General features: G+C 37.9%; 1 protein-coding gene across 1 annotated transcript in view; it reads right to left on the bottom strand.

Moving 5' to 3' along the window:
- LOC131155290 (suppressor of RPS4-RLD 1) overlaps positions 1–26185 on the bottom strand; it is a 94469-nt gene that overhangs the window by 36664 nt on the left and 31620 nt on the right. Inside the window, exons 12-15 of the mRNA XM_058108327.1 lie at positions 14338–14446; positions 14140–14220; positions 4746–4832; positions 4369–4575 (exon numbers count right to left, since the gene is read on the bottom strand). Coding sequence (XP_057964310.1) covers positions 4369–4575; positions 4746–4832; positions 14140–14220; positions 14338–14446 — 484 coding nt within the window. The remainder of the gene's footprint in view (positions 1–4368; positions 4576–4745; positions 4833–14139; positions 14221–14337; positions 14447–26185) is intronic.

The raw sequence follows: 26185 nt of genomic DNA, 5'->3' as shown, positions 1-26185 counted from the left end.
TATGATACAATAGGGTATGAGTGACTTCGAGAATATGTTTGTTTTCCATTATACAACTCCATTTTGTTGTGGAGTGTGAGCACAAGAAGACTGATGGATCATACCAAAATTAGTCATATAGGTACTGAATTGGGTACTAAAGTACTCCTTAGTGTTATCACTACAAAGTATCTTGACTGGCCTATCAAACTATGTCTTTATTTGAGAACAAAAGGCCCAAAAGATATTAAACAACTCAGACCCCAAACATCAAAATGGACGAGTAAATACAATCAAGTCATCCTAGTGTAATCATCGACAAATGTAACAAAGTACCAGTTTCGACATGACACAACTTAGACGCCAAACATCAAAATTGACAAGCATGAAAGGACTGTCTAGTCATTTTTTGACTCAAGAAGCAAAGGGAGCCCAATGATGTTTCGCCTACTAACAAGACTCGCACTTAAGACTAGACACAGAACTCAAGGTTACTAGCTATTTTAATTTGTCCAAGGATGGATGGCCAAAGCGACAATGGATTTGAAGCAGCGTAGCAACAGTTGTGCAGGCAATGGGAGAAGAGAGCGACTCAAAGTAGTAGAGTCCACGAGCCTCAGATCCTGTACCAATTGTCTTCCTCGTCTGCAAATCCTGAATAATCACATAATCAGGAAAGAAGGTTACAGAGCAATTCAGTGCCTTTGTAAGCTTACTAATTGAGATAAGATTGAAAGGGGACTTAGGAATGTATAAAATAGAAGAAAGAGAGATGAAGAGTAGGATTTACTATTCCTATCCCTTTAACGGTAGTAGTGGACCCATCAGCAAGGGTAACTTGAGGTAGATTTTAGGATATTTGAGGGCATAAAATAAGTTGGTTACACATGTCACATGGTCAGTAGCAGCAAAATCGATAATCCAAGTAGTGGGAGTGATACTAAATGACATACAAACTGTAGGATTACCCTTCTGAGCAAAAGTTGCAATGTGATGAGATGCTTGTTGGGATGTTTGATACTGTAGGAATCTTGAATACTCTTCCTCTGTTCGGTTCGATAGTAGATGTGGTAGTAAATGTCCCGGAGCCCAGCTACCGACCTGAGGATAGCTATAGTACGATGTTCACTTGAACAAATGCCTAACGATGGAAACACAATTTTGGGATTTGAGGATGCCATCCCAACACACACACAACTTCAATACAGCAGCAAATCAGAAATACACAGCGAACAAAATGCTCTTGTTCCAAAAAGTGAACTTCTGTCTGAAACAACCACAAGTGAATTTTCAGACCAACCGAACCAAACACAAACAAGTCAACCGCTGATTCAACCACAAACTAGTCACCAACAACTGGACATAGCACAGCCACAACTATACAAAATCAATGTATAAAAGCTGCCACTGCTCCAAGAGACTTAAACAACTGAACATAGCACTGCCACAACCCTATAAAATCAATGTATAAATGCTGCCCCTGCTCCAAGAGACTTAAACACATCCCTAAGAAACCAACATGCAGCTCTAACAGTACCAAACAACCTCAATACAGTAGAACATCTGAAGTACACAGCGAACAACAACCTCTTGGAATTCACAGACACCATACAAACACACAATGTTTGACAACCGAAGCAACTCACAAGCATGCAATGAACAAGAAAGATAAAAACGAATCAAGAACACAGCAATATCACTGTTTCAGGCCTCAATGAACTCTATAATTATTGACCAACAGCTTCAGGCATTAGCAAGCAATCATTCGCAGAATGCCACACATGAACAACTAAAAAATGCGATACCTTTGGACAGAAAAATGGCAAACAACTTGGTATTATGGTACGAGGAAGGATTCAATATATTGGGGAGGAATTTGGACCAAAATGGATGCTCAAAAATATCTCACGCGCCAGCATGTGGGGTCAGCACTGCCAGCTTTCCGCCGGCACATGGGGGCCCATGGAATATCTTCTAGCTATGAAAATTTTGAGGGCTGGCAGATCGGCAGGTTCTGTGGCTTGCTATGTGGCTAGTTTTGCAAATATGAGGTATTTCTTGAGGTGTCGAAGAGGACAGCAGCATCCAGGAGTTTTCCGGCAACTGCAATTTTTTCCAGCAACTGCTGAAGCTGCTCCTGGACTTTGGTGATGCTGATGGCCCTTCTACTGCAACAGGTAGCATTGTATTGTGATGTTTAGGGTTTGATTTAGCGGCAGTCATTCAATTAGGGTTTAGGTCGGATCTTACTCTAATACCGCGTTGAATAATTGGGTAAAATGGAAGACCTTACATCAATGGTAGGTCTCTCCTTCTATTTATAATATATGTCAAGTACAATACAAATGACCATAATACCCTTACTAATCCACACTTATTAACATAATTCTAACACATAATAATAATGCTAAATGACTAAATAACCACTAACAATTCCTCTAAGTTTCTTTATTTCAAAATAACTTCCGCAAGTATCAGCTATACTGAAATGTAAACAAATTATCTAAGTATTTTGCATGTTCTGCAAGGTCTTAGATGTCCATATCTGCGCAACGGACGTAAAACAGAATGAAATCTTGCTTTGTAAAAATAGCTGGCAGTGATTCTTCTTTTCAGCATTCATCTTTCATAAAGAATGATCACATAACATGTGCTATTCAACAAATATGGGAAAAAAAATTCGAAACGAAAAATTATTCTGGTTTTCCACCTATGTTAACAAATATATCTAAGCTCATCCAGGCTACAAATTACATAATTAGAGTGCATGTGAATCATATGGGTCTTTAGAAGAAATGTATGATATGGCTTCTATGTATTCTTCATATTGCAAAATTGAACAACTAAAGAGACCAGTAAAGTTGCACAACAAACCCTGCACAGTTCCTGTCGGTTGATATTGAGCATAGACAACGAAAACTCTTGCAATGAACTCTCTTTCCTCTCTAGCTAAGGCTACCCGAAAATGTTGTAGTTAGATCATGATTTGAGGGGCTTGCTCAATCCAGATCATAGGGAAGATCTCCAATTTGAGATTGGGTAAAGTAGGGGGTAAAGTAGGGGAGATTCTTGTTTTCTTCATTCTAGAGAAAAATCAGGTGCACAGTAGGTGGGTGAGGATCAATTGCAGCAAACTGGTTATCACATAGCTTTTCTTGCCTCTTGGAAGTTTAAGTAAGGATTTTCAAAGTTTTGGGTGGCCATTTGAGTGACAAGGGTAGGGAAGATTCTGGAGTCGGGTATGGCTGGAGAGCTAGGAGGTTCTGTGTCTTTGTTCCTGGAGGCTCTTAAAGTGGTTGGCTTTGATTTGGGGAAGAATTTAGCGCAATGGTAAGATCTCTTCTTCCTAGCACTGATTCAGGTAGTGATTAGTAATAATAGTTCTTGGAGTTGAGCGGTTTTATGGGAAGTTGCAGGAGATGGAAATGTCCATCTAAACAGTGTGTCAGGGGATGGCGTGTCTTCAGATTCTAAGCAGGTTTGTGGTCATTGTTTTGTTGGGGGTGGGGGGTCAGGGGAAGAGATGCAAGAAAAGTCCTGCTTTAGTAGTAGGGAATGAACAACAACCAGTTGAAGCCTGGGTTTCATGGGGCATCAGACGCTACCTCTGAAAATTATTTTGGACCAGGGCCGAATTTCAGACAGAAATGGGGCCTCATTAAATTGTTGTTGGGCCGGTTTATTGAGCAGGGCCATGATCAGATTGAAGATAATAAATATAGGCCTGTTTAGAGAAAAGGAGAAATCTCCAGTTATTCCTCAGTTGGGCCATCCTATTCTGAAAGCCCAAGAGCAGTATAAGGAGGGCCTCTGCTTTTGAACAAAGCCCAAATTCATTCTTTACAAGTCCCAGAGGTGGCAGGAATTGATCAAGTTAGGGACCATTTGGTTAAGGATTCAAAAACAAGCATCTGTATTGTTGGTTTTGAAATGAAAATATGGGATTTGTATCATGGATTAGCCATTTTCAAAAAAAAAAAAAAAAAAAGTCTTGTTCAAAAGTAAATCCCATCACATTCAAAATCACTAATGCCCTCATTCCTCTCTCTCTCTCTCTCTCAATACATCTTTTTTTATCAAAAAATTTTGAGCAGACATTCAAGAATTTCCAGAGTGAAAATTTAAAACAACAACGCACATTTTCTTTTTTTATCAAAAATTTTGAGCATCAACATTGAAGAAGTTCCAAAGTAAAAATGAAAAAAACGACAACATAATTATTCAATGAGGACACAGTTTGGGTATGATAAGCTATTAGATGAAATAGGCATACATATGTCACAAAAACAGAATTGTCACATTGAAGATTGACACAAAAGATTCCAATGTATGCAAATTCAATAAAGAGTAACTTGAACTTCAGTATAGGTATTGAAAAAATAAAATTACCTGACGCCTATTGGGTAAGAAGCCCGGACAATTATATTGGATCTTCTTGCCAATAGTGTCTGAAACCTGAAGAAGAGTAGCCTTTTGCTTTGTAACAGCAAAATCCTGCTTTCTAAGCTTACCCTTTTTCAAAGAATCACGCAGGGGAGGCTGTCTGAAAACCTTTTCACATACATTCTTCGGGTGCAATCTTTTGCACCAGTACTCCTAAAAAGAACCCATTAAAAATCCAATCAGATGATTTTTTTTTTTTTTTCCAAAGAGGGCAGAGGGTATTCATACCACAGGAAGCAATTCCCTTGAGAAGCATTGCTTGGTCTGTAATTGCAACAATGAAATGAACATTGAATCGTTAACTGATGTAACACACACATTACCTTAAAGAGAGGATCAATATCTCCATCAATGTCAAACCAGCAAAACTCACTGTGAATCTTTGAAGCGGTATACAATGCAATTTCTTTCTGCAGAATGATTATTTTGAATCATCATCACAAATTCTCTTTAAAACAAATAAATAGATGCAAATAAATAAATACTATTAACATGGATTAATCTAGAGATGAATCCAGCTACTAGATTGGATGGATTGATTTGACCCTATTTGGAGGCCAATTTCTAAGAATGGGATCAAGGGCTTGTTGGGTCCTAAACCCAGATGTGTTGGGTTTAAGTACTTAGGAATTTGTGTGTGTGTGTGTGTGTGTGTGTGTGTGTGTGTGTGTGTGGCGGGATCGAAAAGGGAGAAAGGAAAGAATCACAAAGAGAGAGAGAGAGAGAGAGAGAGAGAGAGAGAGAGAGAGATCATTCCATTTCACTAAAGAAAAACCCCCTCCTTGCAACAATACCAGCTTCTAAAATATACGAAAACTAAAATGTAGAAAATTACAAACTCCTAAAGCACAAGTAATTACAGACCAAACTTTTTTTAAGGAGTTTGTAATTACTTGTGTTTTAGGAGTTTTCAATTTTCTAAATTTTAGTTTCCGATATATTTTAGATGCTGGAATTGTTGCAAGGAGGGGGCTTTCTGTGTGAGATTCTTTCAATTTGGTACCAGAGCGCCCACTGATCCTAGTTCCTTTCTCCCTTTTTGATCCCGCCATCATACACTCGCACCATCTCCTGGTACTATAATTCCACACCAATTTGGTATCAGAGCACTCACAATCCTGGTTCCTTTCTCCCTTTTTGATCCCGCCACCCTTCACTCTATGTATCTCTTGGTATCAGAGCATCCACTAATCCTAGTTTCTTTCTCCCTTTTTGATCCCACCGTCATTCACTCACTCAATCTCTTGGAACTACTCTGATTCCATGTCAATTTGGTATCAGTGCACTCACTGATCATAGTTCCTTTCTCCCTTTTCAATCCCGCCACCCTTCACTCTATCTATCTCTTATTTATTTCCATTCTTCCCACTCAGACCTCTAGTTGACAAGGCAACAACACAGCCACAGCAAAACAGTCATTACTACCTGATGGAGAACCATCAATGAACATTAGATGTTTATTTGGTAGCTAGGACTTTTACTTCAGGTTGGAATATTTATGGTTATTTTATAAGTTTAGTTTATTTAATTTTATTTAGTGTATTTAAGTACTTTGGGGTTATTTTGTAGTTCCTTGTTCTATTGGGGTTTTTATGTAAATGTGTTAATGTAGCAGCAGCAGCAGCAGTAGTAGTAGTAGTAAGTGCTAGACATGAAAGTTAATGTACAGTTATAATCAGAATCAGAACCCTCCGAAAGCATACCCCTAAAATACTAAGTATTACAAACAAGTCTTGCAATACACACAATCCTATACTAGTTAATACTAAATAATCACAATAAAATTAATTAATAACACATCAAACCATGTCCTATGCTTCTCCATTAATCTCCAACAAGGGTCAACCCATGGTTTGGCTTCTTGTGCTACATTGATGGCTTTCACAACTATTTATAAGAAAGCCTCTTCACATGAGTTTATACATATACCCCTAAAACAGCATGAAATTATAAACAGACCCCTAAAATACACAATTATTACAAACAAGCCCCCCAAATACACATAATCCTATACTAGTTAATACTAAATACACACAATAAAACTAATTAATAACACATCAATCCTTGTCCTATGCTTCTCCATTGATCTCCAACAAGGTTCAAACCCCATGGTTTGGCTTCTTGTCCTACATCACAATCCCCTACAATTCCTTCTTCTACCACCATTGCAGTCACAGCCACTTGACCCCCGATATATCTTTTGCAACAAATGTTGAGAGTCAGCTTCTGGATTCTCCGAGGGCAAGTCATTAGGATGTGGTAATTCGCATCTTGAGATATCTCAAAGGTGCAAGCAGGAGAGGTCTCTTATATCGAGATCAAGGTCAGACTTATATTTAAAGATATACAGGTGCAGATTGGATCGAGTCACCTTCAAATAGAAGATCCATAACCGGGTACTGTATCTTTTTCAGTGTAAATTTGGTTTCTTGGACGAGTAAGAAACAAACTGTAGTGGCCAGGTCAAGTGTTAAGTCAGAGTATAGGACTATGGGTCACACTACAAGTGAACCTATTTGGTCAAAACATGTTTGAAGAATTGGATTTTCTACATTCTCAATCTATAGAGTTCACGAGTTATAATCAAGTAGCTGTTCATATTGCCCCCAACCCAATTTTCCATGGGGCCAAAACACATCGAAGTAGTTTGCCACTTTGTTCAAGAGAAACTTGTGCAGAAATTCAATACAACCACTTATGTGAAGTCTAATGTGCAGCTTGCTAACTTGTTTACTAAAGCTTTGTAGGGTGGTCATTTTTTTTTATTTTGTAGTATGGGGAGTGGTCATGTTAAATTCATTTATAACAAGCAAGGAGCAAATAATATCTATGTTCCAGCTTGAGAGGGAGTGTTAAAGGTTATTTTGGTCATTTAGTATTATTAGTGTGTTAGTATTATGTTAATGAGTGAGTTACTAAGGGTTAATTGTATGTACTTGACATATATTATAAATAGAGGGAGAGACCTATAATTATGATTAGATCTTCCGTTTACTCAATACCTTAACATGGTATCAAAGCCAAGTTCCGATCCTAGGACCTATGGATTTGGGACTGATATAATTTTTAACAAACGAACAATAAACACGGGCAACGGGACTAGAACTTAGGACCTTTTGGCAACATAGTTCGGATACCACATTACAATATTGCTTAAAAGTTAAGCTACTAGATTTAGGCGAACAATGTATATCAGGCCTTAGCAAAATTTTTTTAGCAATGATAGTTATTTATCATTATAGGAACTTATCTTTGCATTTGGTTTGCAAAAAGCTTGTTTGATGTTTTCTTGAATGTTTTCCTTGGCCAATGACTCCAACCTGAATGTTCCACAGAGGCAGCTTTAAAATGGTTTTATCTTTCCTTCGGATGGGAAGGTATCATTTGATTAGGGAAAAGAATTGAACATTAAAACAATTGAGCAGATGCTTATGGATGTTGTTGCCAACTGTTAATGGGATATTATAGAGTATTTTTAGAGAGGGATAATTCTTTCACGATAAATGAGGTATAAGTAAAATTCCAAGTTAATAAAATGTGGGAATTCTTTTTTTGTTTGTCTCAGAATCACAAATCAGTAAAATAAAGGGCAAAATATCCTGACCAGTGACCTGCCATGAGTCTTACCAAAAGGCAGTGACCTCCCCTAACATTTTAAAAATACACTGACCTCTTGTTAGTAACATTTTATAAATGGCATTGGTTAGATGGCAATGACAAGACAAGATTTAAAAATAAATTCAAAAAAAATAGCCTGCAACTTTTGCCATTGTTGCCACCATTTTCATTCAATCACTCGCATGCTCAAATTCATGAACCACCATAGTCAGAACACTCTTATTGGCTGGGACACAAAGAGCTGTCACCTTCTGACATCCCGATTCCCAACCACCACCAGGAACCTTTTTTAGAAGAAGAGCATATTAGCTTAGAATGGATTCCATACAATTACAATAACCAACAAAGAAACAAGCAACAAACTAACAGAAAGTCGAGAGATATTACCTTTGGTTAGGGGTGGGCGAGAAAAAGAATTATTTGGTCAGTTGGGAGGTTGTTTGTATGTCTGTCTTGGAAATTTGGTAGTCTAAGAACATTAATTTAATGGGTAAATGGTTATGAAGCTTTCCCTTAGAGGAATTTTTTCCCTTTGGCATAAAGTTACTCAAAGTAAATTTGGCTTGGAGGGTAATAGGTGGGATGCTAATTTGGGGTTGCAATGTTCTTGTGACAGTCCTTGGAAGGGTATTTCATAGATATGTCCCCTCTTTTTATTCCCTATGCTAAATTTATTGTGGGTAATGGGTACCGCATATGATATTGGGAAGAGACTTGCGTGGGAGTTCCTTCGCTTTACACTTCTTTTCCTCATGCGTGTTAAGATTGTCCTCTCTGCACGATGAATCTGTTTCTTCATTCTTTTACTTCAAAGGGGGATGAGTTCTCTCAGGATTTTCATTTTTGTAGGCTCTTAACGATAGGAAGGTGCTGGAGCTCACCTCATTTTATTTTCCTTCCGGTACAAGGGACTATTGATCATGGATTCTTGATTCTTGATTCTTCCAGGGAGTACTGTTGTGCGTTTTTTTGAGACTTTGATCCATAAAACTGTGTCCTTTCCTTTTCATTGTTCTATCTGGAAGACCGAAGTTCCTTCAAAGATTAAGGCTTTATTTGGCTAGTTACTATTAATAGAATTAACACCAACAATCTGCTGCAGAGTAGGCAGCATTTCAAGGCTTTATCTCCATATTTATGTTCTCGACGTTTTGATATTTCAGAATCTGTATCTCACTAGTTCCTTCACTAGTCCATTTCATGGAGGATGTGGAATATTCTATTTGGCCTACTTGGAGGGAATCAGGTGTCTGGCATTGGAGGAGAATTTTTTTTGCTTAACCTAAGCTTTGGAATAGGATTTAGTGCTTCATTGTGGGTTTTTGCAGCAGGGGATGTTTCAAAGGAGTGTTTTTCAGGCGAGCAACGTGATTGGTGGGCACTGCTGTTTTGAGTTTTTTTTCTCTCTCTTTTATCTCCAAAGGAGGATTCTCTTTTTTTTATTATTATTTGTAAAAGACAAATTTCATTAAAAGATTAAGAATATACAACCAGGAGAATAAGACATCTCCTTAACAGAGTCTGGAAAATTCAGATTAAAAAAAAAAAAACCAAATAAAACCAGCAAGAACTAACAATCCAACACATAACACCAATCACGCTAAATATCAAAAAAGCTCACCCCCTTAAACTTGCCCCACACACCAAAGAGAAGCCAAATAATGTTTCTTTTCCCCAACCAGCAAATATGACATCTTCCATAGAAAAATATATGCATTACACTCCATCCACAACCCCCAAAATACTGCAAAGAAAGCACATGTCCAGAGCACTGCCCTTTCCTTTCTCCTGCCAAGACCACTAAAAGAAACTACTAAAAAGTCCTCCCCTGCCTCTAAACTCACTCAACATTCACCTAAAATACCAAATAGCTTATTTCATACCCTCCAAGCATACACAAAATGTACAAACAAATGCAATGCAGATTCTGAACAGTTAAAACAAAGAACACAGACGGCTGGAAATAGAGCCTTCGAAGGTCTCCAGACCTGCAGCAAGTTATTGGTATCAATTCTAACAAGCGCAATCAACCAGATAAAAGCCTTGATTTTAAAGGGAACTTTGCTTTACAAATGGATCTATAGAGAGGAAAAAGATGTGTGACCTATTCAGAAAATCACAAAAAGATTTGCAATTATAAACCCCTAAAGCATTCAAAGACCAAGAAAGAGTATCCTCCTCCAAAGAAAAACAACAGCTATTCAATAAGACTAACAAAGAGAATAGCTCCACCATCCCCCTTCCCTAAGCTCAAGTAAAAGAGGCGTGGAAGAGAGGTGGACAAATCTACATTCCCCAACCAAGGATCTTTCCATAAATGGATAGTACTACCCCTTCCCACCAAGAGTTTAATATGGGGAATGAAGAAGGGATAACTCTAAGAGATAGCTTTCCACGGACTCTCCAAAGAACATCTAAATCTCAAATTACTATACCACCCATTCTCATCTAATCCATACTTTTGACAACTATATGCCACAGGCAAGAATTCTTAAGTGGAAACGGCCAAGGCCATTTAGCCAGAAGAGCTGTATTTTTAGACACCAAGTATCTCCAAAGGAGAATTTCTTTTGCACTTTTTCGTACTTTCTGTCCTCTTCAATAAAATCTCTTCTTTTTAAACCAAAACCAGATTCTGCTAAATCTCCATGAACCAGAGACGTAGCCTTTTACGTCCCCTCCTATATTAAACACAACCTCATCAAATTTAACAGGCAGGTTTCCAGAGAAACCCATTCCTGGGTCTCCAGGTGCAGCAAACACAGGCAGCAACAATAAGCTTGCAACAATCTGTTAAAGGACCAGGTCTCAAGATGATAAAGCTCTCCATCTCTTCTTCCCAATTAAAAGGTTGAGGAACCTCCAGAAAATCTGCAGTTTTCTTATAAACCAATCTTGTTTGACAGCAGCTGAAAACCAAGCGGTTCCTTGGTTCCTTTTTTGATGGCCATATAGATCAGGTTATGAGAACCAATCAACCCTGCCCCCAAAAAAAAAAAAATATCTTGATATGCAATCCAAAATCTTATTTCTATCCAGGAAGACATCTGCAAACTGCAGGCATGCCTATGAATACAGCTTTCGAACCAAACAACACCAGACCAAGTAACAGCTGAACTATCATGGGAAGGACCTCGAGAAGAGGAATGAGAGTCGTCTTTGGTGATCCATTGGTCTGGACTCTGTAGTGTATGTTTCATTCATATAATGGAATGGATTCACCAGCAATGACAAGAATCTAATCATGGATGGGTTGAAGTTCAGGAATCAGGACTCACCTAGACAAAAACTTGGCAGCCAAGAACTCTTCTCGGCTGCTCATTGCCTTTTAATGATCTCAACAAGGAACTAACTAATTAGATATTGAATTCCAGATACCCTTAAGAGTGCTATTATATTTACTGATGGACCTCCTTGATCATATTTGAAAAACATCTCATACAGGTCAAAAACACAGCTTAGATTTTTATCTTGGCAGAAGCTTTCATGATGAATACCCTAAATGGCTTTGACTGTTCAATGAAACATCACGTTTGCATCAATTTGCTGCTCCATGCTATTCCACAACCACAGAAGCAATTCTAATGATCCTTGGAGTCTAGAGGTGGAGCTGAGTGTAACAAAAGCTTGGACTTCCCGTCTGCATTTATATACACTTCCATCACTTGACACCACATCAGGTAGTTAGATGTCCAACCAATTTGATGGCTATGACTTGCAAGCTAACAATATCAGAAGAAGCTTTGTCTAGAGACCATCAGAACCACGCCCATTAAGCCCCAATCAGCACACACCAATACCAGGAATGAACAAAACAGGAACAATGCAGAATCAAGCACACACTAGAATAAAACAACACTCTAAAACTATAAAAGTCCAAAACTTCAAGAGGCAGCTGCGACCAAAAACTGAAGTTGCGATATCTTATGAGGAATCACAGACATAAATAGTCATTTATTAATCCTGCCAAAATTGCCTTTGACAATACAAACTGTGAGATCACGCACCACAACATAATAATAGTATCATCACTCAACAGCCAATCAAAAGAAGCATCACAACAGCAACAGCGTCTGCAAGAAACAGTACGTGGTTGTCTTTACATCAGCAAACTACCACGAGCCACACATTCACACAAGTTGCTCACAGCTAAGAAGAGGAGACAAATCCCTCAACGTCTCTCAAACCAGACAGGATCTCTCTATTTAAAGCAAGGGTGAGAAAGGACGAAAGGAAGTTTAGGGATCAATGCTCTGATTCCATGCTGAAATCTGAAATAAATTGAAGGTTCAATGAAGAAAAAACGGCACTTAGGGTCAGAGATGGAGAAGCGAAGAAGAGATTAAGAGGAGAAGAGTGAAGACCAGTCAGCAGTCCTCTAGAGCTCTACAAAGCTCCAGGTCTGCCGTCTTTATATAATAATAAAATAATAGCATCGAAGGACAAAAATAATCCCACTCACACCACCTAATTACAAAACAATATATTCTCTTCTGACACAGTCAATCAAAGAATGATGCAAAACAAAATTAAACGCAACACTATATCTGAAAAAAGAAAGTTGGATAATGGCTGTCTTAATCATCATTTAGTTTCTAAAATGCATGACAATTAAGAAGGATGATGCAGCAAGTCCAATCAATGTAAACAAAATAAGTTCTACGGTGACAACACTTTATGATGGAATTTGGATAACTAAGATTCTCTACTGAACAAGTTCACTTTCAGACCAACTCAACAAAAGACTTACTCATTTGCAGTTAAGTTTTATTTTCTCTTCATTTGAAATGATAATTTGGGCAAGTATTTGTAGTTGTGTTGTCCACATTTATATGGGCATATTTTTAAATAGAGTTTCTTTGATTTGGGCACAAATAAATACGATGTTACAAACATGTACATTACATACTTAAAAATAATATAAATTCCTTCAATTTGGGATACAAACACAAATAAGGCAAAGTTACCATAGGTCAACTCAAAGAAAATATCGCATTATGCACATTATAAGTAACAAGCTACTATCTGTAGGAAACTTAAAAAACATGTAACTGCTAAATATCATTCTTAAAACACTCATCCTTCTTCTTCACACTATACGAGTACTTGAATGCAACTATTAAGTTACTTCAATTCATCCAATCCAGTCCAACTGTAAACATTCTGCTAGATGCTAATGTCAAAACGTGAATGTGGTAGACCTCTTGGTAAAAATGGCTAAACAATGTTAAGCTGATGTGGCAAACCTGTCGTTGCAGTGTGACTAGGAGCATGATCTCCCAAAAAAATATGAAAATAATTATTATTATTTATTATAATGAAAATATAGTTGCCATACTACATTTTCTAAGAAATTTTAAAAATGGCCCGGCTGTGACTATATGTTTTGCACACTTAATATTAGGAACTTTGTTTTTATCTCTTTACTTTTAAAATTTTGTGTTATATTACTTTATTTTAATTCTAATTTTGCACACGTAATACTGATAAGCAATTGACATAACAGGGGACTGGATAAGACAGCTTGGCTTAAAGCACAGAATGCAACCCCTGGTTAAACTTTTTTGTGTCATTTTCTATAGATGAATGCAGGCATCAAAAAGAGGCTTGTTAAATTTAAGAAAAAAGGCACTGATGCAGTCTTTTGCACTCCTCAGAAGGAAAAGAGCATATACCACAAGTTAAAACTGAAACAACAAATAAAGACCATAAAAGTAAGCATGCAAAAACTTGCACCTGCAGCATCATGTAGACACTGCATCTGCTTAAAAAAGTAGCAGCCCAACTCCATATTTCATTAATTTCTCAATTTCAGGGAGGCCATGAACTCAGTCACATTGTTAAAATATGCTCTCCACATTACGTTATCATAAAACCAACACCTCAGTCCATTTCCTCCAACTGGTTCATCTTGTCAGCATTTTGAGACTAGCATCTAATACTGTGTTAGCTAACAGAACCTATTGTAATGTAACCAAGACAGAGGACTGCATTAGCAGCAAATAAACATTGAGGACCAAATTATAATCAGCTTGAAAGTTTTGGGATTAAATGTATGATTTGCCTCAACAAAATATAACATTCTATGACATATCAAACCTGATAAAAAGCCAAGCATTGGAGCACAAACTTTTCCATTGTGTCTAGTTCCAAACCCAAAGCAGCATCATAATCCTTCACCTGTTACCATAAAATCAAATATGATGTCCAACATTTTTACCCAACTTGCCACCACGCTCCCCACCTCATCTCACCATGCCCTGTCGGGCACGCTGAAAAAATAAAAAATTTAGATACCGCTTCTGCGTATTCTCCAATAGCATGGTAGCAGGAAGCTCGTAAATACAGACACTCAATGTTTGACTTGTCAATTCTCAGCCCCTTTGATAAACCCCTGATAGCATTCCTGCAATTGGCAATTAGGGCATTTAATTTTATTAAAAAAATAATGCAAACAAAGAACCAAACTATAGGTGGTAAGTTCTTACACATAAAGAAGCATTAAAAGTCCTAATTTAATATCTACAACAACAAATTTACCCTACGTCCCACTAGGTGGGATCAACCAAATGAATCTTTTTCCACCAATTTACCTTAATTTTAATATATATACCCTTATATTCTGATGATTCTAGAAATCCCTAATATAGAACTAGACTCCCAGTAAAAATTAGTGCATGGACTCGCAGCTTTATGATGATGTATAATACAGCTAAGAATTCTTATTTCCATCAACATAATCATGCACATTGGAATTAGACACAATTTTTTAACAGCTAATACTGCAAGACCTATACAATTTTGAATGACATGTAACTATATTAACAATTATCTTACGCCTATGTATCTCAGTTAAAATGAAAATCTGCTTTCAGTTTAAATATGCTATATATTTTGCATTATTACTGTTTACTCAACTATCATGATCAAGCTTAAAAATTTCAAACCTTGGTCCTCTCTGAGATATAGCAACAGGCAAATGCTCCTGTTGGCTGAAAATTGATGAATTCCGCGCATTTTGATAAAGCCAAATTTCAGCTCTTATGCTTACCTGTATGTAGCAGCCACATTAACCCTATTGGCTGAAACTATATTAAAGATTTGATTCATTTGACCTTGACTATCCTTGACCAAATTTACACACATTTAAAAATTAGTTCCCGTAAAATTCTCCTCACCTTTAAATTGAATATTCTTTGGACTAGTCATAAAATAAATGATAGAAAAGAATATGTAATAGTCATAATTAGGTGGTTTGAGTGGGGGTATTTTTTTCCTTATGCCTTTTTTATTATTAATATATAAGGGGACAGACTTGGAGCTGTACATATGCTCCAGGAAAATGCCAACTGGGCTTTCTCTGCTTCTTCACTTCTCCTCCTCTTCTCCATCCTTAAGCCCAAGTACTGTATTTCCTTCATTAGATTTTCAACTTATTTCAGATTTGCAACATGGTATCAGAGCACAATAAACTTCTCTGACTTGATTAATTTGACATAGTTAAAGACCTCCTCTTTCCTTCCTTTTCTATCCCTTGTCAACTCTTAAAGTTGAGATTTTCATCTGGTTTGAGGGTCCTTTAGTGGGGCCTTTTTTTTTATAGTAAAAGAAGAATTTCATTAGTGAAATAAGAATATACAGCCAGGAGAATAAGACATCTCCTTAACGTAGTCTGAAAAATTCAGATAAAAAACATAAAGAAACAACCTGAGAACTAAAAAACCAGAGAGAAAAAAACAACATGAACTACTAACACTTGAACACACAACGCCAATCGTGCTGAATATCAGAAGCTCACCCTCTTTGGGGGAGCATTCTTTCGCAGCATAAAAAATATTCCCACGAAATGACAGTCTCAGAATTCCGGATATCTATTTCTCGGGAATGAGAGTCTTGGCTCATCAGAATAATTTTTTTGGTTCCATTCTAAGATTCCTAAGAATGCACACAAGATTCTCATGTCAATGTTCAGCTCAACATGATAATCATGGCAAGCATTTCAAAAACATTACTGTTATACCCTTGACATGTGTGTAACCAATAAATGAATAATATTTATATTTTCAGCATAAAAACCCATTAAGAATTCATATTTAATTAAATCCATCTCAAAAAAATTTTCAGCAATCATAAATTTTAAAAATTTGAGGGCAGGCCTTGGATCAACGGTAAGGTTGCTCCTTTGTGACTAACCAAGGGTGCCTCTCAGCATAAAAGCAAGGGTAAGGCTACGTACACTATGACAACCCTCCACCTACTCTTAGAAAGCGAGGAGCCTTATTGCCCGGGGGCGCCCTTCTAGAATTAAAAAATGTAACACATAAATAATCAATTAACCAAAATAGCTGAGGCAATCTAGTGTCTAAATATTAACTATATTTAAATTATTATAACACAGTAACAATATTACTAATTTATTTTAATAATAATTTATTATTTTAATATAAGAACAGAGTAATAACACTATATTACAGGGTATTGTTGTCAAATCTGCCAAAATAATAAGGGCAATTTAGTCTAATAAGTAGGATTCCCATGGGAATGGGATTCCAATGAAACCTACCCATGGGAGAGGGTTAGGATAGGATGCCCATAATTCATGGGAATAATTTCATTTCCAAAAATGTGAACATTCCCGTCATGTCAGATGCCCATGCTCGAACAAACGTAGGCATGAGATACCATGGGCATCACATTCCCAGGAATCTTGAAAGATGATGCGGACCAAATGCCCCCTTAAGGTTCCTTATCCTTCTCCTCTCATCCGCAAGCCACTCTTGTCGCTCATGGTAGTTTTCTAGTGTAAGGACAGCACCTTGCTCTTTCTGGCAGACTGCCATTGTTGTTCTGATGTTTCCTATGACTGCTGGTCAACTGATGATACTGTTATGATGTTATTATTGCTGTTTTGTCTGCCTATGCTTCTAGCTGCTGCCAGGATGGCTATTGAGTGCCTGCATAGCTGTTTTAAGTACCTGCCAGTCACTGTTGTAGCCTGCTCTGTCCTGCATGGCCAACGAATGATCTGCTATGTTCAGTGTGGTCAAATCCAACTTTAACAAGAAGAATGAGAGATTATTTAGGATTATGATTCCTCCCAGGCTATGGTAACCTTAGTTCTGTGGTTGCAACTGCCTCTTGAAGTTGGAACTTTGAAGTTCTGGAGTGCTGTCCCATGCTAGTGTGTGCTGCATGAGATGTGAGTCTTTTGTTGCTGTGTTGTGAATTCCTGATATTGGTGTGTGCCGATCATAGCATATTGGGGGTGGTTGTGATGACCTCTCTAGTGATAGTTTCAGCTGATACTCTTAATGTGCAGATCAAAGACATCGAATTGGTCGGATCCTCCAACCACTTGTTGTGGTCTCGGGAGGCGTACATTAATACAAAAGGGACGTCTAAGTATCAGCTACTTTCTCTTCTGTCTCCAAATTCCAAGGATTATGAAGATCAGATGAAAGAGAATGACATATTGCTTCTAAGGTTGTGTAATAGCATGGAGCCAGAAATTGTTGTGAATGTGATGTTCCATAGAAGATCCAAAGCCATATAAGATGATCTTCGTTAAAGCTGCTCACAATGTAAAAATCAAACTTCTGTTTTTTACCTGCATAAGTTGTTTTCAAATATAACAAAGAAGGTAGGTCAGCAAGTATCATAGCACTCTGAGGGTATGTAGGGAGGAACGAAATATCTATCAACTAGTTTGTTCTGATGTTGAAATGATTAAGAGGCAACGGCAGAGTTCTTGGCTCCCAAGTTTCTATCGAGGTTGAGGCAATTCTTGCATTTGCACACATTGTGACTAGGACAATCATACTCTCTACTGCAGTCAGAATCTCCATGGGAAACACATTTGGGCTAGGTCTCTTGCCAAGGGTGATTCTTCTATTAATATTTCAAGTGCACCAAGTCACTCCACAGGGGAGTTGAGCATGTCTATCATCTACCATGTTCTGAAAGGAGTATAAAAATGTTGTCTGCATAGTTTAACAAGTCCAAAGTTAGTCTTCTGTATCTAGGGCTATCATGGCCCATGCAGGTAGAGCCGAGCTTTTTGCCTCTTCAGCCTCTTCACCCTGGCCCTGGGTTATCAATTCTAGAGACTCCTACCACATTGTAACCCTAATTTATTTCAGTCCTTGAAACCTAATATTTTACACTCTTAAGATTAGTTGTTCAGTTACTCTGGTTTTTAGCTGTGTCCATGTCCTTTTATTTCCTTCTATTCCACTTTTTTCCTCTCTATTATACATGCATAAATTTTCGTTGGGCCTATCAGCTAGTCAATTAACTAAATCTTAATTGTTTCACAACCCTATTTCCTTTTCATTTTGTTATTTAGGATTTTTAGACAAAGAAGAGGATTGTCAAAGAGGGCTTGAGAAGGATGGAATGTACAATTTCAATAGTGGTGGTGGTAAATCCAATTCTTGTCATACATCTTCAATTTCTATTCATGTTGTTTCTCTAGATCAATGGCATGCTCGTTTGATTCATCCATTGCTTCAAAATGTTCGTCTATTTCTCGTTTAGAGTGTTTTGCGTGTCAATTAGGAAAGCATATTACGGCATCTTTCCATCTAGAGTCAAGTCTAGTAGTAAATCATTGTTTCATCTTATTCATGCCAATATTTAGGGTCCATTTAGAGTCAAGAGTTTGACCAGTCCTTTAGTGGATGATTTGTCACATATGACCTAGATCTATTTGTTAAAAGACAATTTGAATTTCTTAATGTATTTGCTTAATTCTACCATGAAATAAAACTCAATTAGGCATTGACATTCAAATTTTTCCTATCTAATAATGCACTTGAATTTGTTGGCTTCAGTCCTTTTGCTTAGCCAAAGGGATTATTCATCAAACATCATGTGCACACACAACTCAGCAGAATTGAGTAGCTCAACAAAAAAATACACTTACTTGGCATAGCACAGCCTCTCCTCTTTCATAAGCATGTTCCTAAAACTTTTTGGACCAATGACCTTCTAAGTTCTAAAAACTTGTTTTCTATTAAATAGGATGCCCTCTGGTGTCAAGACAAGTTCTCTCCTCATCTAAGGTGTCCTTATTGTGTTTTGGATAACCCAAAAAGGATATACATGTTATGAACACCCCCCCCCCCCCCCGCGCGGCCCCCAAACTCACAAGAAATATGTTAGTTACCAAGACACCTTTGGAAGGGCACCTTCTTTCTCAAGTTTTGTCTTTGTGGGATGAATTTATTTTGATTCCATCAATGATTTCCAAGCCCCCCATTGTGTGTTGATCCTCCTATTCCTACCTTTACTCCTTTGGCCTCTAGACAAAAATTCTACTCCTCTTCCTAATTCAAGAAACAATTCAGGTTTTATGAAAGATGCAAAGCAAGCACAAACATAATTGCCACCATGCAACTGCCTCTTCTACCCTTCATTGTTTCAAATTCTAGTTATAGAGATCAATCCAAGTTGGATTTGTTAATTGCTTACTAGAAAGGTACTCAAACATGTACAAGGCAATCCTTAGTAGCTTACCCTATTACGCACTTTTTGCCTTGCCTATTTCCTTTGTTTCAATCCCTTCCTCACATGTTGAAGCACTTGTGAACCATTGAAGGAAGCATGCAATGGACGTAGAATGGATGCCTTGACCACTCAAGGGATATGGGGCTTGGTGGACCTTCTTCCTAATAAGGAGTTAGCTAGGGCCATTGAGTCTACACCATCAAGTATCATCCTAACGACTCTATCGAATGGCTTAAGGTTCAATTGGTTGCCAAGAGTATAGCCAAATATACGGCGTTGATTATTCTAAGACCTCTTATGTTGCTCGACAAAATTCTCTTCGTGTACTGATTTCATCGTCAATTAACTTTGATTGACCCTTATACCACTTAGATGTGAAGAATGTCTTCTTGATCTGAGATTTACATGAATTCGTCTACATGGAGCAACCTTCCAAGTATATGTACATTGCATAAGGGCATTTACGGTCTTAAGAAATCTCCTTAAGCTTAGTTTGACAACAGTTGTTGTTGCATTTGGTTTCATCAGGTGCTACTCTAATGATTTGATTTTTGTCCGCAAAAGGAGACATTGTGGTACTTCCAGTAGTTTACTTCAATGATATCATTACTAGCAATGACTGGAATGAGATTGCATGTGTCAAGCAGTGGCTTCAATGTCAAATCAAGGACTTGAGTACTCTAGGTTACTTTCTTGGCACTTAGATTGTACGGTGTAACAAAGGGTCAGACCTACCTCATCTCAACGGAAATATACCTTGGATTAGCTAACTGAGACTAGTATGTTGCAAGTTAAATCACTTATACTCCTATGGATCCCAACATGAAGTTGTCTTGGACCAGATTTTATGAAGATAAAGACCAATATAAGCAGTTGTTTGGCAAGCTGATCTAGTAGATTAGACATGAAATATCCTTTGTCATGAGCATGGTGAGTTAGTGTATGAAAACTCTCAAACAACTTCATTCTATTAGTAAGATTCTATGGTAACTCAAAGGCTCTTCCGACACAGGTTTAATACATAAATGTAATAGAATTTGTGAAAGCATGGGATACTCTAACGTACATTGGGCTGGATCTATTGATGATCGAAGGTCCACTACCACATATTGTACATTTGTGAGATATAATCTTGTTACCTGGCGAAGCAAGAAACAAATTGCAGCAAGATCTAGTGCCAAAGAATTCAAGCTATAGCTCGTACTGTGAGAGAGCTTATGTTGTTGAAATCTCTTATGTCAAAGATGGGATTCTTGTTGACAAAGCCCATATATGTTTTGTGAAAAGCAAGCTGCCATTTATATCGCAAGCAACCCAGTGTTACAAGAGAGGGCAAAGCTTATAGAAGTTGAATGTCATTTTGTGAGGGACATTGTGTCCAAGAAGTTAGTGAGGACTTCATTTATGAAATATGTGGATCAACAATGTAATCACAAAGTCTTTATTTAAGCCTGCCTTGTCTAATAGTTGTAAGTTGTAACAAGATGGCTTTAGGCAGTATAATAGACCTCGAGTTTGAGGGAGAGCGTAAGAAAAAGAATATGTTATTTTAGTAATTTAGGTGATGCGAGTGGGGTTATTTTTGTCCTTATGTCATTTTTATGATTAACATATAAGAGGGCAGACATATGCCCCAAGGAAGTGCCAACTGGGCTTTCTCTCTTTCTTCTATTCTTCTCTTCACTTCTTCTCCATCACTATCCCCTAAGTGACGTATTTCTTTCATTTAAATCTTTAATCAATTTCAGATTTACAGCAATAAATAGATTTGGCTCTTGAACTTCATTGTTTAAAGAAATTACCAGTTCATATTTTATTTAGAAATACAAAACAGAATTATATTCCATATCCTACGCTTACCATCTCTCTTTGTGCAGAGAAATTTGAAGGATTTGCAAGTTTCCAGAATTGTAGGAACTTGCCTTTTCTTGAAGAAGTAAATGCTGGAGCACTTAAAGGTTGGATCTTTGAAGCCTATAAATTGGATAATAAGGCAGCTGTGCTTTTCAAGTCCTTTGGCATCTAGTTTTCAGCTTGCTAAAAATTCCATTTGCTCAATTTTGCTGAAATTTACATTTGCTTATTTACCTTAGTGGGGTTTCCCTGCAATTTGACAATAAAATTTTCAGCTAAAATTGTTTCTTTATTACTTCTTGAGTGTGCAAAATATTGCTTTCGGGTGAGAAAACGTGCGAGGACAGGTATACCTTGCAGTTGGCAAGAGTAAGATCCATCGGTGATGTTTGGTGCTTCGTGCAGAACTGGCTACTCTACCTTGGTTTTGTCTTCAACAGAAAAAAGATTGTAATCAGTGAATGCTCAAGAAGATTTCTTGAGTGGGCATAGGCACAATGTCTAGTGCCGAACCACTATAATAGGCAGTCTTCATTCTCTCTCTCTCTCTTACATTTAATTGTGCATCTTATTCATATTGTGTTTGCCTACATGACTGTTATTGCTGCTTAGACTACTTTGTAAAAATAGGTTGGATTTTTAATTTTTAAAGTAAAAATCAGTTATCAACCTAATTCAAGTCCCCCCTCCAACCAATAGATTGTCATTTAGTCCAACACATTTCATACACAACAGCTATGATGTAAAATGCCTTGGTTTAAGGAGTGACTAAGACAATGTGAGGGAGCAGAGGCCAAGCAGTAGTTATTAAATGGGGTGCAATTGTATAGTATACCTTGCTCAAATGGCCCTTGAGCATTATAAGCTCATTTAACAGGCAAGCCATGTATACATCAAACCAATCAAAATGGTGTTATGCTCAAAATAATGTACACACTTCACTAAATCTCAAGAAGTTCACGGTAAAAAGGCCAAGAAACAGGGTGTGTCATGGTATGTTTCCATCATCTATATAACCCAAGATCCATGAAAGGAATCTAAGGGCCAAAGCTTAATGCCAATCTCCATCAATAACACAGGGGCTTCCTTTCAAACCAAGCCATCAATAGCACTAGGGACCTGCCCCCATCCCAAGCAAGCATAAAGAGCCATTGCGCAAAACCAAAAGCAGTCAGCACCTTTAAGGAATCTGCCCCTCTAAAGTCCACCTTAAGGGATCTTATGCCCTGAGAATGGTTTCTATTAATAGTTATTTTATTCATTCACCATTATTCGAGTGTTATGTCAATAAGTGATAGTAAGGATATTATGGTCATTAAAATGTACTTGATATATATTACAAATAGAAGGAGACATGGTACCAGAGCAAGATCCAACCTAAACCCTACCACAACCACCAAACCAAACCCTAAACCTAGTCATCCTATGCAAATCAGCCAGTATAGGAGGATCAACCGCACTGCTACAGCCTAGAAACCAGTCCAGGGATTACAGGAAAATCAGTCATCTCTGGAAAATACCCTGGCCGTTGCTGCCCTTCTCAAAACCACCAAAACCCTTCCATATTTCACAAAACCAACCACATAGTTAACAGAGGAACCCTCCAATCTGTAGCCCTGTAAAATCCTATCGCCAGAAACCACCCCAGGCGCCGCCACGCACCAGCCAACTGCCAACTGCCAACACTCCCAACTCATGCACCAGCGCATGAGACACTTTCCAGCCAGTTTTTGCTGCATTTTTTTTATCTAGAATATCTTGATTTTTTCCATAGACCATAATATCAAGCTGTTGAGCATGTTTTTTGATCAAAAATCCAACGTTTTCGACAATGCACTCATAGCAATCCATTAATTGTTGTTCAGTATAAGTAAAGGCTGTTGGTGAGTCTCTTGGAGCAGTGGCAGCAATCAAAACGTTGATTTTGTGGGGCTGCAACAGTTTAATATTTTGTGGTGACTGGTCTGTGATTGTTTCAGAGGTTCACCTTTGTTCATGGTTGTTCTGGTTAGTCTGATTGTTCCTCTTGTTTGACATTGGTCTAATTTGTGAGTGTTGGCATGGAGTCTCTGAATCCCAAAAATATGTGTCCTTCATCATTACCACAGATAACAACCAAAACATTGTATAGAAAGAATTATGTTCAGTGATCTGAGGCTGTTACGGTCTATTTAACATATTAGGAAAATTTGACCACTTGTTCCAATATGGGCCCTCTAATGAGAAGAGAAAAGAATGTGGATTCAGGAAGATGCTTTGATTGTTTCCCTATCGTGGAACTCAATGGAACACGAGATTGCAAGGATGTGCGTGCATCTGCACACATGCAAGGCGATTTGGGATTATATACAAGCTCTTGTATTCCAATAACATTACACATATATATATGATTTAGCCCAGGAGTAATTTCAATTACAACAAGGAGATAGGAGTGTTACAGAGTATTTGCAGAGATGAAGCATATTCATGACGAGCTTAACATCATGCAACCTATAACTTCCAATGTTCACAAGATGCGGAAGCAGAGGGAGCAGATGACAGTTCTTTAGGTTCAAGCATCCAACAGGTTTGAAATCCGAGTTTAAGGGTGTCGGCTCCAGATACTTGGGTAGTGCAGACTTGTCATCATTTGATGATGTTTATTCTCACATCCTTCATGCTTCCTCTAGCACACATTCCCTGCCCTTGCATCTAGTGTTTCAACCTCTGGCTCTAAGAAGATAGCCTTTGCCATGTAGGGTAATTCTACCAAGCAGCCACAGATGTTATCAAGGTGCTTCAAGTGGCCATGTTGGAAGAGATGGGCAAGGTAGAGGCACTACAAGAGAGTGTACTCATTGTGTGTGGATCTCCATGGTATACCTTCTAGTGTCATCAATGCAGCCACCACTCACTCCACGCTTTCGGCCCGAATGAGAGCAGCACACTATATCTATGTCAAAGGAAGAGTATTCCAAATTCCAGCACTATCAAGCGTCCCAGCAAGCTTCTCGAATCCCTTTTCAAGATAGGCAACCTTATAGATTGCATATCATTTAGTACTTCTTGTCCTAGTCCTTGGGTTTTAGATTTCGCTGCCACTGATCATATCACAAGTATACCTAATTTCTTGTCTACTTTCCAGTATCCAAAAAACTTACCTCGTGTTATTCTTGTTGATGGATCCACCACTACCGTTAAGGGAATTAGGACTATAAATCCCACTTCATCTGTTTCTCTTCCTCTGGTTTTGTACGTTTCCAAGTTTCCTTTCAATCTTATATCAATTAGCAAGATTACCAAATCCATGAATTGTTCACTAAAATTCTTCCCCGATTTTGTGGCAATTCAAGATTTGAAGATGAGGAAGACAATTGATGGAGGATGTGAAGCTGGTGGATTTTATCACTTTGAGCCCCTATCTCCTTCTACTGCATGCACTACTACTGCCCCACCACTCCAAATCCATGGTCACCTTGGCCATCCTTCATTGGAAAAGCTAAAACTACTAGTCCTTGATTCAGGTCCCATGTCTAGTCATGATTGTGACTTTGTGAGTCTTGTCAATTGGGAAAGCATCATCGTGTCCTTTTTGCTGTCAATAAACGAGCAGCAAGCCCTTTCATGTTAGTCCATTCTCTTAGCTGGGCTGTGTCCAAGTTGGGTTTCCAATACTTTGTAACCTTTATGGATGACTATTCAAGGATGACTTGGCACTATTTAGATTGTTCTAAGTTATTTCATATATTTTGTGCCTTTTGTTCTGAAATAAAGACCCAATATGGTTTGCTAGTTCGGATACTTCGAAGTGATAATGCTAAAGAGTATTTCAGTACTCAATTCACTACTTGTATTCAATTTGGTATTTTCCATCACTCATTATGTGCCCACACTCTCAACAAAATGGGGTTGGAGAGAGGAAAAATAGATATATCCTTTAAGTTACTGAAACCTTACTTTATCAAATGCATGTTCCTAAAGTATTTTGGAGTGATGTACTTACTGCTTGCCATCTTATCAACAGGATGTCATCTAATATTCTTAGGGGTTAAATTCCCTACTTCGTTCTCTTTCCTAATTCACCTCTGTCCTCTTTACCCCCTCGTATATTCAGATGTGTGTCCTTTGTTCATCAGCTAACACCCGAGGTGGATAAGTTGGATCCTCGTGCTATAAAATGTGTCTTTCTAGGCTATTTGAGTATAAAAAAAAAAAGGGATATTGTCATTATAGTCCTACTCTGCATCGTTTTTTTGTTTCTACTGACATTACCTTCTTTGAATCTGATTCTACACCATACTACTCTCAGTCCCTGAGTGCTTCTGACCTCAATAAGTCTCTTCCCCTACCTAATCTTCTAGATTCTAGTTTGTTGTCCTTACCCAATCAATCACTTCTATTTCCATGTAGTTTTAGCTCTTCTTAATGTATCAATCCTTCTAATTTGGGGGTGTATTCACGGCAGCAACTCCAAGGAAGAGAGACCCCTCTAGCTTCTACTGCTACGCCTTTGGTTTCCTCATCTAATGATTATATTTCCCAGAATGTTGATTCCCCCATTGTTGTCTAGAAAGGTAAACATACATGTACACAAATCCCTAACTTTGTTTGCTATGACCTCTTATCACCCTCCAATTATTGTTTTGTTACTACTATATCCTTTGTTGCCCTTCCTAAATCTGTTTCTAAAGCCTCGGCCCACTTTGGGTGGAGGAATGCAATGGATGAAGAGAAGGGCGCATTATAGGACAATGATGCTAGGGAATTGGTATCTCTTCCTCCCAACAATTTGGTGGTTGGTTGT

Source organism: Malania oleifera, chromosome 1 (genome assembly GCF_029873635.1).
Source record: "Malania oleifera isolate guangnan ecotype guangnan chromosome 1, ASM2987363v1, whole genome shotgun sequence".
NCBI classification, from domain to species: domain Eukaryota; kingdom Viridiplantae; phylum Streptophyta; class Magnoliopsida; order Santalales; family Ximeniaceae; genus Malania; species Malania oleifera.
This window is presented reverse-complemented; position numbering and strand designations above follow the sequence as displayed.